This window comes from Vipera berus (genome assembly GCF_964194415.1).
Source record: "Vipera berus genome assembly, chromosome: 7".
Classification (NCBI taxonomy): domain Eukaryota; kingdom Metazoa; phylum Chordata; class Lepidosauria; order Squamata; family Viperidae; genus Vipera; species Vipera berus.
In genome coordinates, this window is record NC_138209.1 from 76763698 (window position 1) to 76775592 (window position 11895).

Genomic DNA, 11895 nt, shown 5'->3' on the forward strand with positions numbered 1-11895 from the left:
GCCTGAATTACCAACTCCCATCAAAGCAGACTTCCTTCTCCCAAGTCGGCACCAGCCGCCCCTACCAGCTCATCAGCCCTCAGCCTAAGCTTTCCTCACTGCGTAAGGAGCCGGTTGAGTCTAGCGGTGAAGGCGCCGAGCTAGGACCCGGGGGAGCAGGAATTCTAGTCCCACCTTGGACACAAAGCCAGCTGGCCTCCTGTCTAAAGAGGGACTCGGATCAGAGAGGCAGGTCTGAGATCCCAGTGTGATGCCACATCCGCATCAGAGGCAGTTTTGGTCAGCTGGTCCCAGATACCCGAAGAAGACCCCCTCTCCCTCTTTGGCTGGCCAGGCAGCCGGCTTGCCAGGTAGGTGTTTTTCCCGCCTTTTTCATACTTTGCCGAGGGAAAATTCAAGTTTCGCGCCTTATCCTGGGCTGCTTCTCTCTGCTTACGGCAGTGCGGCTCTCTTGCCCAGATCCAGACCGAGGCCAGTTAAACTCTAGATTGTGGACTTCTGTTCTTGCTGTTTCACCACCGATCCTGGATGAGATGACAGGGAGTCCTCGGCTTACAACAGTTCGTTTAGTGACTGTTAAAAGTTACAACGGCACCGAAAAAAAGGTGACTTATGACCGTTTTTCACCGTGACGACCTTTGCAGCATCCCCGGGGGTCAGGTGATCAAAATCCAGACACTTGGCAATTGACTCATATTTATGATGGTTGCAGGGTCCCCTTTTGTGACCGTCCGACAAGCAAAAATCAAGGGGTAATCCAGATTTGCTTAACAACTGTGGCAATAAATAAATAAATAAAACGGGCAGAACTCACTTAGCAAATGTCTCACTGAGCAACAGAAATTTCAGGCTGAATTGCGGTCATTAAGTCGAGGACTACCTGTATAGACTGGGCATCCTGAACCAAGCTACTGTTCAATTAGCCCAGGGGTAGGCAAACTTCACTCTTTTATGACTTGTGGACTTCAACCCCCCAGAATTCCTGAGCCAGCATGAGGGAACTATGGTCCCTTCGTGACTTGTGGACTTCAACTCCCAGAATTCCTGAGCCAGCATGGGGAAACTATGGCCCCTTCATGACTTGTGGACTTCAACTCCCAGAATTCCTGAGCCAGCATGGCTCAGCTTGGAAACCTCTCCCTTTCCCCTCAGCATGGCTGGCTCAGGAACTCTGGAAGTTGAAGTCCACGAGTCATAAAAGAGCCAAGGTTGCCTACCCCTGAATTAGCCTGTCTAGCTGCTCTTTCGGTCACTCCCTGTACTAACTTAACAACTTCTGTGATTCACTTAACAGCCTCGGCAAGAGAGGTCGTAAAGTGGGGCAAGGGTCGCTTAACAATTGTTTCGCTTAGCCACCTAAACGTTGGCCTCCATTGTGCTCGTAAGCCGAGGACTCCCTCTATTTAACGTCCCCATTCTTGATTCGATCTTGCGGCTCTCCACCCAGAGCCATTGTGGGTTGTCCTTGGGCTAGTTTACACCCAGGATGCATGTGGCCAAGAAAGCGTGTCCTGTTTGTTGATCGTGTCGAGCTGTGCCTGTTGCATGCCAGCCTGAAGAAGCCGCCGCTTTACTGAATGAGCTTTGATCGCAGCTGCGAAAGGAAACACGCCTGGTGCTCGCGCAGTAGGAAAAGACTTTATATATGTCAGAGCATGCACAGTTTTATTGCACTGAGATAACCCAGGAGTAAACATAGTAAACAGTGGTCTATATTAAATGGTGGCTTATATTACACTATCTACATTCACACACCAGGAACAATGTATGTATACATTTTAATACAGCAGGCTCCAACACACAGCAATTACAGCAGGAAATGGAAGAGAGAGAACACAGCAGCAAAGCCTTCCCTTTTATACAAAGGCTCTTAAAGGGACACAGACCCTGCTGAGACTTTCCCATCATTACATCATACATTTTACATTACAGGAGCTCTGTAAACTCAAGTGATCAGGGCATGGGAAAGTGAGGTTAGCAAACCGTTTCTAGGGCTTTGGGGATGGTGGCTTAATTACAAATAAAATGGAAACAACAAAAAAAGAAATTTTATAAAATGCACCACACACACACAAACACCCACCTAAATTTACTGCAGCTAATTAACTGGAGAAAGCAGTCAGATAAAGTGTCCTATCAGGTTCTTTTCAAAGTGTTTCAGATGCTGCCAGAATCTGGAGTGGCTTGAATTAAATGCAAGCTAGAATGGAAGGAAAATGAAATTAGCATGGCATTAGTTAATCCATCGATTAGTGCTGAAGTTGGGATTGGGCCAAACCACAAACCAGTTTTCTGCAAGGAGTATAAATCCTTCCATTTCCCCACCATCCAGTCAGAGCTGGAGAAGCTTCTGGGATGAGAAGCGAAACGTCTTCAAAGAAAAACAAGAAAGTCCCGTTGCCTCCTGAAAAAAAAGCACATTCGGGATAACTATGACCTGGAGGACTGAGAACCTCCGTAGACACAATGTAGAAAGTTTACCATATTTTTGTAGCCTAATATTAGCACAGAATGTCACCTGTGGATGATCTTCAGGAATAATTCTTCACGGCTAGATAAAATGCTGTTGATTGAAAAAGAATTCTGTGTCCCAGAGTTACTGGATAATTAAATCAAGTTCTAATCCTAAATTATCTCCCTAGACTCTTTTTTCATCTTTATATGGGAGTCTATTGTGTTTAATATAAAAGTTTGTCAGGTAACACTAATCAAGACCTGTTGCTTTTGCGTGCTGTTAAGCGGGTAGCATTTTTCAAAACTAGTGTTTACAAAAAAGCAATCATTAAAATCAAGTTGGGATTTGCAAGGATCACATTACTAAATTTATACAGTCATCAAGAGGGTTTCCCATCATAATTAGGCACTGATTCCATAAATCCTTTTGCTTTTGTTTAGTTGCATATTTTATTTAGCTGCATGATATTTGGCCTAAGTTGTTAATTCGATTTTCTATAATTTGTTGGAATGAATGAAACCTATTTTTCCCCAGTGGGAAATGCAACCACATGGGAAAAACCGGTGCAAGAACGCACGCAGGTTTAAAGATGTTCCAAAAAGTATTATGATTGCTTTAGTTACAATTTCATTCATTTCTACTTATTTTATTACAAGGGAATTCTACCGGGCATCAACCCGCTCATACTAAAAGAGTCTTTATGAAATTTATAAATTACAAGCTTCAGCTCCAAATTCTCACCAAAGGTTTGGAATCCCGGTGCTACTTTTTTTTTTCCCCAAGTTTTTTTTTTAAAAAAATAAACCCTTTCGGAGGACGGAGAAGTAAGAGTAACAAAGTGCTGAATTAAAAAACAGCGGCTGGGTGTGGCGGGATCTTGCAATGCTGACTCTCAACTCTTCTGGGTTTCTTGCATTAGAATTTTTCGAACTCATCTCCAAAGTCCAGAGTAACCGAGCAGATGACCAACGAGGGTTGCTGAGAAGAGAAGACTTGGTTTTGCCCGACTTCCTTCATTTGCCCTCGGGCCAGACGGGCGTTGCCACATCGGCCCCCAGGGAAGCCACAGGCTCCTGCCCAAGAACGCCCCATCCTGACAACCAGGAGAAACGCAGTGAGGACAGCGGCTGCCCGCAGCACCCAAGCGACTCGGCGGATGGACAAAGAGGTCCAGAGAAGACACTGATGGTGCCCTTGGCCCTCAGCCAGGCGACCGGCGATGGCGCCACCGCTGGGACTGCTCCTCGTCCTCCGAATCTACTTTTGCAGGGCAGCCCGAGGTGGAAAGAAGAGGTGGAGACGGTGGAGGAGGAAAACGTGGTTCTGGCAGACCTGACCCTGGTGGCCGAGGGGGACATCGGCAGCCCCAACAGCAGGCCGATCCCCTCCAAGAGGGTCAGTCCCACCCAGGCAAAAGCCACCTCTGAGAAATTCAAGCCAGGTATTCCCAGATGTTGAGTGTCTTGGAAATCATTCCATTGTAATGCTTTTGTTGCAAGCTTGTTACACCTGCTTACAGAATAACGGAACCACTGAGTTGGAAGGGACCTTGGAGGTCTTCTAGTCCAGCCCCCTGCTCAGGCAGGAAGCCCCATACCATTTCAGACAAAATGGTTGTCCAGTCTCTTCTTAGAAACTTCCAGTGTTGGAGAATTCACAAGTTGTTCAATTGTCCTCACCATCGGGAAGTTTCTCCTTACTCCTAGCTTGCTTCTCTCCTTAGTTAGTTTCCATCCGTTGCTTCTTGTCGTGCCTTCAGATGCTTTGGAGAATTAATCTAATCTGCCCTCTTCTTTGGGGCAGCCCCTGAGATACTGGAAGGCTGCTATCGTGTCCCCCCTGGCCCTTCTTTTCTCTAGACTGGCCATACCCAATTCCAGCAACCGTTCCCTACATGTTTTAGCCCCCTCCCCCGGGACATTGCGACCGTCATAAATATGAACCGGTTGCCAATCATCTGAATCTCGATCGCGTGAGCCTGGGGTAGCCGCAACGGTCGTGTGAAAAACGGCGATCTGTTTTCAGTGCCACTGGAACTCTGAGCGGTCGTTAAGCAGGCCAAGCCCGATCATTTTCCCGACCTACTGCCTTTCGCAGAGGTTGCTTATAGCAATTCTGTGCCCACCAATAGAAGCATAAAAGATCATTCTAAGGAAACCGGGTGAACGAAATAGCGTCACAACGTAAGACGAGCGATCGTGTGCTAGCGTGTCCGGATGTGGAGCCCTCTCATCCTCTCCCTTTCCTTCTTCCTCCTGTGTTCTAGGCGCACTCCATAGGCCGAGGAGCCACGTGCGAGGAAGTGACGGAAGCCATTACGTACCAACCTCTCCAAACCCTCGTTGTGACTTTAACCACGCTGGGGTCGGAAAGGAAACCGGTAAGCCTGAGCTTCCAATCAGTTGCGTCATAGATGTGGACAGTGTTACAGCATCGCACGGCCTGCAGGGGCCTTGTTCTGAGCCGGAGAGCGATGCCGCCAGGGCTGGTCAGCCAACGCGGCAAGCGAGAACTGAAAGGACATCCCGCCTTCCCACGGCCACCGCTGCTGGGAGTGAGAAAAATAAGGAGAACGAGAGTCCTTCTAAGGCGACTTTCGTTTGAAAGCCTGGAGACACAACGCCGGGAGATTGGGCGACCTGTGGCGTTCGTGCAGTGAACCACTCCAGGCCGAACCATCGTCATCTTGCGGCACCCATTTGAGAGCACGGGAAAGGCGCGCTCCTTGCAAACCTTATCCACAACATCTTGCCCCCGTTGTAGGCTCGCCAACGACGGGACACGCTCTTTGAACCACATCTCTTTCACGCTTCCATTCTTTCGGCAGCGTCTCTGCAGAAGATGCAAAGGAACCGGGGGCGGGGGTCAAACCCGTTTCCACCCATCCTTGCAATGTCTGCGATTCTCCGTCCTCCAGGTCAGGGTTGTCCCAAAGGTGCTTTTTTTTCAGGAGGCAACTGGAGTTTCTGGTTTTGCTTTGAAGACGTTTCGCTTCTCATCACAGAGGCTTCTTCTGCTGTGACTGGGATGGTGGAGGAATGGAAGGATTTATCCTCCTTGCAGAGAGCTGGTCGTTTGCATCCTTTTAGAGAGTCGTTGAGGCCACTTGGAGGTTTATCTGTGTCCTCAGGGTCACTTGAGTGGTGCAAATGGGTGTGGAGCAAATGGGTGTGGTGGGATTCAGCCGGTTCTCACCACTTCAGCAGAACCGGTAGCTTATTTTTTGTGGCCCAGGCCCAGAACGGACTTCCGGAAGCGGCATCCACACAGAGAACCGGTTGTTCGCCTATTTGAATCCCACCACTGGCCCTAGGTCCCTTCACTGTGTGAATGGATTTCCAGAAAACATTGCTACAGACTACAGCAACCATTTGCCCCTTCAGGACACATCCCCAACCGCCTGCGCCCATCTCCAGCAGGGAAGGGACCCGGGGCAGAAAACATGTTGCAGCCAAGAAGGCTCCACACCCATTTTCACCACTCAGGTGACCCTGAGGACACAGATGAACCTCCAAGTGGCCCCAACGATTCTCTAAAAGGAGGCAAATGACCAGCTGTCTGCAAGGAGCATAAATCCTCCTGTTCCCCACCATCCAGTCGGAGCTGAAGAAGCTTCTGGGATGAGAAGCGAAATGTCTTCAAAGGAAAAACAAGTAAGTCTAGTTCAAAAAGCACCACTGAGGACACAGATAAACCTCCAAGGGGCCTCAATGACTCTCTAAGAAGAATGCAAATGACCAGCGGTCTGCAAGGAGTATAAATCCTTCCATTTCCCCACCATCCAGTCGGAGCTGAAGAAGCTTCTGGGATGAGAAGCGAAACGTCATCAAAGAGAAACAAGAAAGTCCAGTTGCCTCTCGAAAAAAGCACCTTCGGGCCATCCTTGCAATATCACCTTGTTGAGCAGAAACAACCCCAGGGCAAACGGATGTTTCAAAACTCACCATAGTCCACACTGAGTATTCCCGTGATATTCCAATCCTGGGTTTACCACAGCAATTCCCTAAGAAATTAGGCCTTTTCTTCACAGGCTTTGCCAGTGTGAAGATTCCACTGTTGCCTCAGTTTTTTTCCTTAAAAAAAAACACGAAAGTATTCTAATGGAACGCCCTGCCTGAAACAACAACAGTGTATTTTTCTAGCCCTTTCCCCTGAATGTTTATGAATTGTAGGTGACGTTTGTCGGCCCCAGACATGGCTCAAAATGAACAAGAGTCAAGGCACTCCTGGTTGTCACCTCTCCTCAAACCTGTGGTGACCAGGAGGACAGTTTTTTTGAAGGCATCTTCTGTTCCATATTTCATCTTAGGCTGGACAGCCTCTTCCCGTTTGAATCCTGTTCCACGTGGGATCAATTGTTTCCCAAGTTTCAACCTGGCTTGTTACCAGGTCAGAAAAAGGCTAAGCATTTTCTCCCTGGGTCTACGACAACTCACCAGGGCCAGGTCGCCACGGACAGCTCACTGCTACCAACTTGCTATGGACAGCTCGCCACGGACAACTCGCCGTGGGGCAAGACTGAACGCTGATGTCGAAGAAATGAGGGAATAGAATCCTTGCCGAAAGGATGCCGCAGGAAGGACAAAGATGAAATTGGAATGACCAAAATAAAAAATTATTATTTAAATTATAAATTGAATCGTTGAATTATCCCGCGGCGACTCGTCGACGGCGAGTCATCCGCGATGAGTTGTCCCGTTCCCTTTATCCCTTGGCAAGTTGGCCGTGGCGACTTGGTGGCGACAAATCGGCCGTAGTGACTTGGCCGTGGCGAATTGCCCCGTTCCGTTTCTCCCCAAGGAAAAGCCGGAGGACAATACTACAATTGTTGGGGAATCAATTTGTTGAGGGGGTTGTGTGGAAAGTGAGTGCCTGGCTTGATGGGTGGTCTTCCAATATTTGAGGGGCTGAGACAGAGAAGGGGGGTGGGTCAAGCTGTTCTCCAAAGCGCCTGAAGGCAGGACAAGAAGCAACGGATGGAAACTAACCAAGGAGAGAAGCAACCTAGAACTAAGGAGAAACTTCCTGACAGTTAGAACAATGAACCAGTGGAACTCCTTGCCTCCAGAAGTTGTGGGTGCCCCATTACTGGAGGCTTTCAAGAAGAGACTGGACAGCCCTTCATCTGGAATGGTATGGGATCTCCTGCCTGAGGAGGGGGTTGGACTAGAAGACCTCCAGGGTCCCTTCCAACTTCATCATTCTGTTCTGAATCCACCAGTAACCTCACACTTAGCAGGAAGGCCCCCTTGAAAGCGGCCTTGTGTCCTAATTATGTCCCTCCACCATGCTTAATGGTAAGGCTGGGAGGTCAGTCCCAGCCACTCAACGCTAGTCATATTCACAGCAAAGCAGAAGCTTCTGGCATCATGGGCTGAGCCATGCCACTCCCCCCGGAGCCAAATTCGAATTCTGTTCTGGAATTCAGCCGGAAGAAGAGGTGGCGTATCGTTCTTGGAACGTTTTGGTGTAATTGGTCAATTGTGTGTAAATGACGGTTTAACTTAAAGAGTAAAGTACCTTTTAAAATGACGCTGCGTCTTGGGGCTGCATTACTCCACAGGGATGCTGGGATATTAAAACCACATTATCTCCAGCCGTCGTGTTCAGAAGCCAAGGAAAAGGAGAAGCATTCGTTTAACCATGACTGGACCCTCTCCAAATCCCCTTTTTTCCTCAGATGAGGTAAACCCTGCACGCCTTCGGTTCAATTCCAACACAGCCGTCGTTGGGTCAGGGATTAGCAGGATCTGACGCTCTGTATATACTGCTCAAAAAAAAAATAAAGGGAACACTTAAACAACACAATGTACTCTATTTAATATTAGGATGTCTCATCTTCTGTTCCTGTTCTGTACCAGCCTGCTACCGGCCCTGCAGCAAAAGCAGGGACAACCCCTTTACAAACGGCAAGAGGCTGGAATAAAGCCTGCCAAATTTATTAACATAAAACAGAGCAAGACAAGACACCAACCATGAAACAGGAGCTATGAAACAGGAACTATCCAAGCGGTTGCCTTCAGCAAACCAGCCCTCCCACACATTCCCCTTAAATACAGTTCAGGGCGTGGCCTCTCTCTGCCTCCTTCCGAGGTGCCCCATTGCCTTCCTCTGTTTACTCCTGATTGACTGCCTCCTGCGTCGGGCGTCCTTGAACAGGGCCAGCTGTGGGTCATCTTCATCCACGCTGTCAGGCTCACACAGCTGGGTCTGCGTCGTGACCAGGTGAGAGGGGCCTTGCTGGGGGCTCTCATCAAGCTGTCCAATCCCCTCAGCAAGCTCTTCAACACCCCCCTCCTCCTCCTCTGAGTCGTCCGACCCAACTGCCGAACCCACAGGCTGACCCTGAATCACAACAGTTCCCTTTATTTTTTTTAGCAGTGTATTTTGACAGCTTGGTTGTTTGCAATTAGGGTCAAATTGGAGGAATTATTTCCTATCAAAAAGAAATAAATAAACAGCAGTCCTAACAGCAAATCCTTCCGTCCATAGTTCCATTTCCTGGGCCTTGCAGGGTTAGGGAATCGCAAGAGGCCTGGCGGAGTTTTGGCTGTTCAGGATGGACTTTCCTGCTCACGTTTCATTGGCGGAGGCGAGGATCTCCACATCTCTGGAAATCCCTTCTCATCTCCGGAGGAGATGAGGCTGTCAGATCTGCCCCAACTTGGTCTTTTAGTCGAGAAAGATCCTCGACTCCGCAGGTAGCGAAAGGCAGTGCTTTTTTTGTAAAAGAAAAAGATGCCGGAACACACATGTTATACAACCCGCCTTGTCTACCCTACAAGGTTCTATCCAAAAAAGGTGCCGGAACTCCGTTCTGAGCATTCTATGACAAAAAAAGCCCTGGCGAAAGGTATGCAAGAGTTCGTTTAGCGACCATTTGACGTTACAGCGGCACTGAGCAATGCGGCTTACGACTCTTTTTCACGCTTAACGACCCTTGCAGCATCCCCCTGGTCAGGTGCTCAAAATTCAGACGCCTGGCAACTGACTCCTATTTATGACGGTTTGCAGTGTCACCGGGGTCACATGGTTCCCCCTTTCGCAACCTTCCGATGAGCGAAGTCAATGGGGGGGGAAAGTCGGTTTCACTTAACAACGGTGTCCCTAATTTAACACCTGCAGTGATTCACTTAACGGCTCCCCGCTTGGGGAGGTTGGGCTGTCTGCCAGACGCCGGACGCGTTCGGAGAACCGAGGAGTCCGCTCTGCGGCCTCCGCAACCGTTTCTCTCCCCTTGGCGTTCGGCGTCTTGTCGATTTCCCTTTGCAGCGAGGATGGAAAACAGCTCGGATCAAAGAGTTGAATGAAAGATGAATTCGCAGCCCGGATGCCCCCAAATGAGGGCGCACTTTGACGTTCGTGCCCATCCCTGTCCCTACCACGGTCACCAAGGATTGTAGCCTTTTATGCATTGCTTCTATTTGTGGTGATGCCAGGACTAGATTCTTGTAAAACAACGATGGCAAATCGTCATCCTTGTGTCACGCTCCAGGGCTCTCAGAAACAAGCCTCGCTTCCTTCCTTCCTCCCTCCCTTCCTTTCTTCCTTCCGTCCTTTTTTCCTTCCTTCCTAACTTCTGTATCATTTTTCTTCTTTCGTTCCTTTTCCTTCCTTCCTTCTTTCCTTCTTCCCTTCCTTCTTTGCTTCCTTTTCCCCTTCCTTTTCCCTTCCTTCCTTCTTTCCTTCCTAACTTCTGTGTCATTTTCTTTTGTTCCTTTTCCTTCCTCCTTTTTTTGCTTTCTTCCTCCCTTCTTTCCTTCCTTGCTTCCTTCTTTCCTTCTTCCCTTCCTTCCTTCCTTCTTTCCTCCTTACCTTCCTCCCTTCCTTCCTTCCTCCCTCCCTTCCTCCCTTCTTTCCTTCTTCCCTTCCTTTTTTCCTTCCTTTTTTCCTCTTTCCTAATTTCTGTATCATTTTTCTTCTTTCGTTCATTTTCCTTCCTTCCTTTTTTCCTTCCTTCCTTTTTTCCTTCCTTCCTTCCTTCTTTCCTTCTTCCCTTCCTTCTTTGCTTCCTTTTCCCCTTCCTTTTCCCTTCCTTCCTTCTTTCCTTCCTAACTTCTGTGTCATTTTCTTTTGTTCCTTTTCCTTCCTCCTTTTTTTGCTTTCTTCCTCCCTTCTTTCCTTCCTTGTTTCCTTCTTTCCTTCTTCCCTTCCTTCCTTCCTTCTTTCCTCCTTACCTTCCTCCCTTCCTTCCTTCCTCCCTCCCTTCCTCCCTTCTTTCCTTCTTCCCTTCCTTTTTTCCTTCCTTTTTTCCTCTTTCCTAATTTCTGTATCATTTTTCTTCTTTCGTTCATTTTCCTTCCTTCCTTTTTTCCTTCCTTCCTTTTTTCCTTCCTTCCTTCCTTCTTTCCTTCTTCCCTTCCTTCTTTGCTTCCTTTTCCCCTTCCTTTTCCCTTCCTTCCTTCTTTCCTTCCTAACTTCTGTGTCATTTTCTTTTGTTCCTTTTCCTTCCTCCTTTTTTTGCTTTCTTCCTCCCTTCTTTCCTTCCTTGCTTCCTTCTTTCCTTCTTCCCTTCCTTCCTTCCTTCTTTCCTCCTTACCTTCCTCCCTTCCTTCCTTCCTCCCTCCCTTCCTCCCTTCTTTCCTTCTTCCCTTCCTTTTTTCCTTCCTTTTTTCCTCTTTCCTAATTTCTGTATCATTTTTCTTCTTTCGTTCATTTTCCTTCCTTCCTTTTTTCCTTCCTTCCTTTTTTCCTTCCTTCCTTCTTTCCTTCTTCCCTTCCTTCTTTGCTTCCTTTTCCCCTTCCTTTTCCCTTCCTTCCTTCTTTCCTTCCTAACTTCTGTGTCATTTTCTTTTGTTCCTTTTCCTTCCTCCTTTTTTTGCTTTCTTCCTCCCTTCTTTCCTTCCTTGCTTCCTTCTTTCCTTCTTCCCTTCCTTCCTTCCTTCTTTCCTCCTTACCTTCCTCCCTTCCTTCCTTCCTCCCTCCCTTCCTCCCTTCTTTCCTTCTTCCCTTCCTTCTTTGCTTCCTTTTCCCCTTCCTTTTCCCTTCCTTCCTTCTTTCCTTCCTAACTTCTGTGTCATTTTCTTTTGTTCCTTTTCCTTCCTCCTTTTTTTGCTTTCTTCCTCCCTTCTTTCCTTCCTTGCTTCCTTCTTTCCTTCTTCCCTTCCTTCCTTCCTTCTTTCCTCCTTACCTTCCTCCCTTCCTTCCTTCCTCCCTCCCTTCCTCCCTTCTTTCCTTCTTCCCTTCCTTTTTTCCTTCCTTTTTTCCTCTTTCCTAATTTCTGTATCATTTTTCTTCTTTCGTTCATTTTCCTTCCTTCCTTTTTTCCTTCCTTCCTTTTTTCCTTCCTTCCTTCCTTCTTTCCTTCTTCCCTTCCTTCTTTGCTTCCTTTTCCCCTTCCTTTTCCCTTCCTTCCTTCTTTCCTTCCTAACTTCTGTGTCATTTTCTTTTGTTCCTTTTCCTTCCTCCTTTTTTTGCTTTCTTCCTCCCTTCTTTCCTTC

General features: G+C 47.9%; 1 protein-coding gene across 1 annotated transcript in view; it reads left to right on the top strand.

Moving 5' to 3' along the window:
* The window catches only part of RGS12 (regulator of G protein signaling 12), a 56337-nt gene extending 48115 nt beyond the window's left edge, over nucleotides 1-8222 (top strand). The window contains exons 17-19 of the mRNA XM_081332260.1: nucleotides 3375-3896; nucleotides 4722-4835; nucleotides 6765-8222. Of these exons, the coding sequence (XP_081188386.1) occupies nucleotides 3375-3896; nucleotides 4722-4835; nucleotides 6765-7006 (878 nt within the window). The 3' untranslated portion in view covers nucleotides 7007-8222. The remainder of the gene's footprint in view (nucleotides 1-3374; nucleotides 3897-4721; nucleotides 4836-6764) is intronic.
* The last annotated feature ends 3673 nt before the right edge of the window (nucleotides 8223-11895 follow it).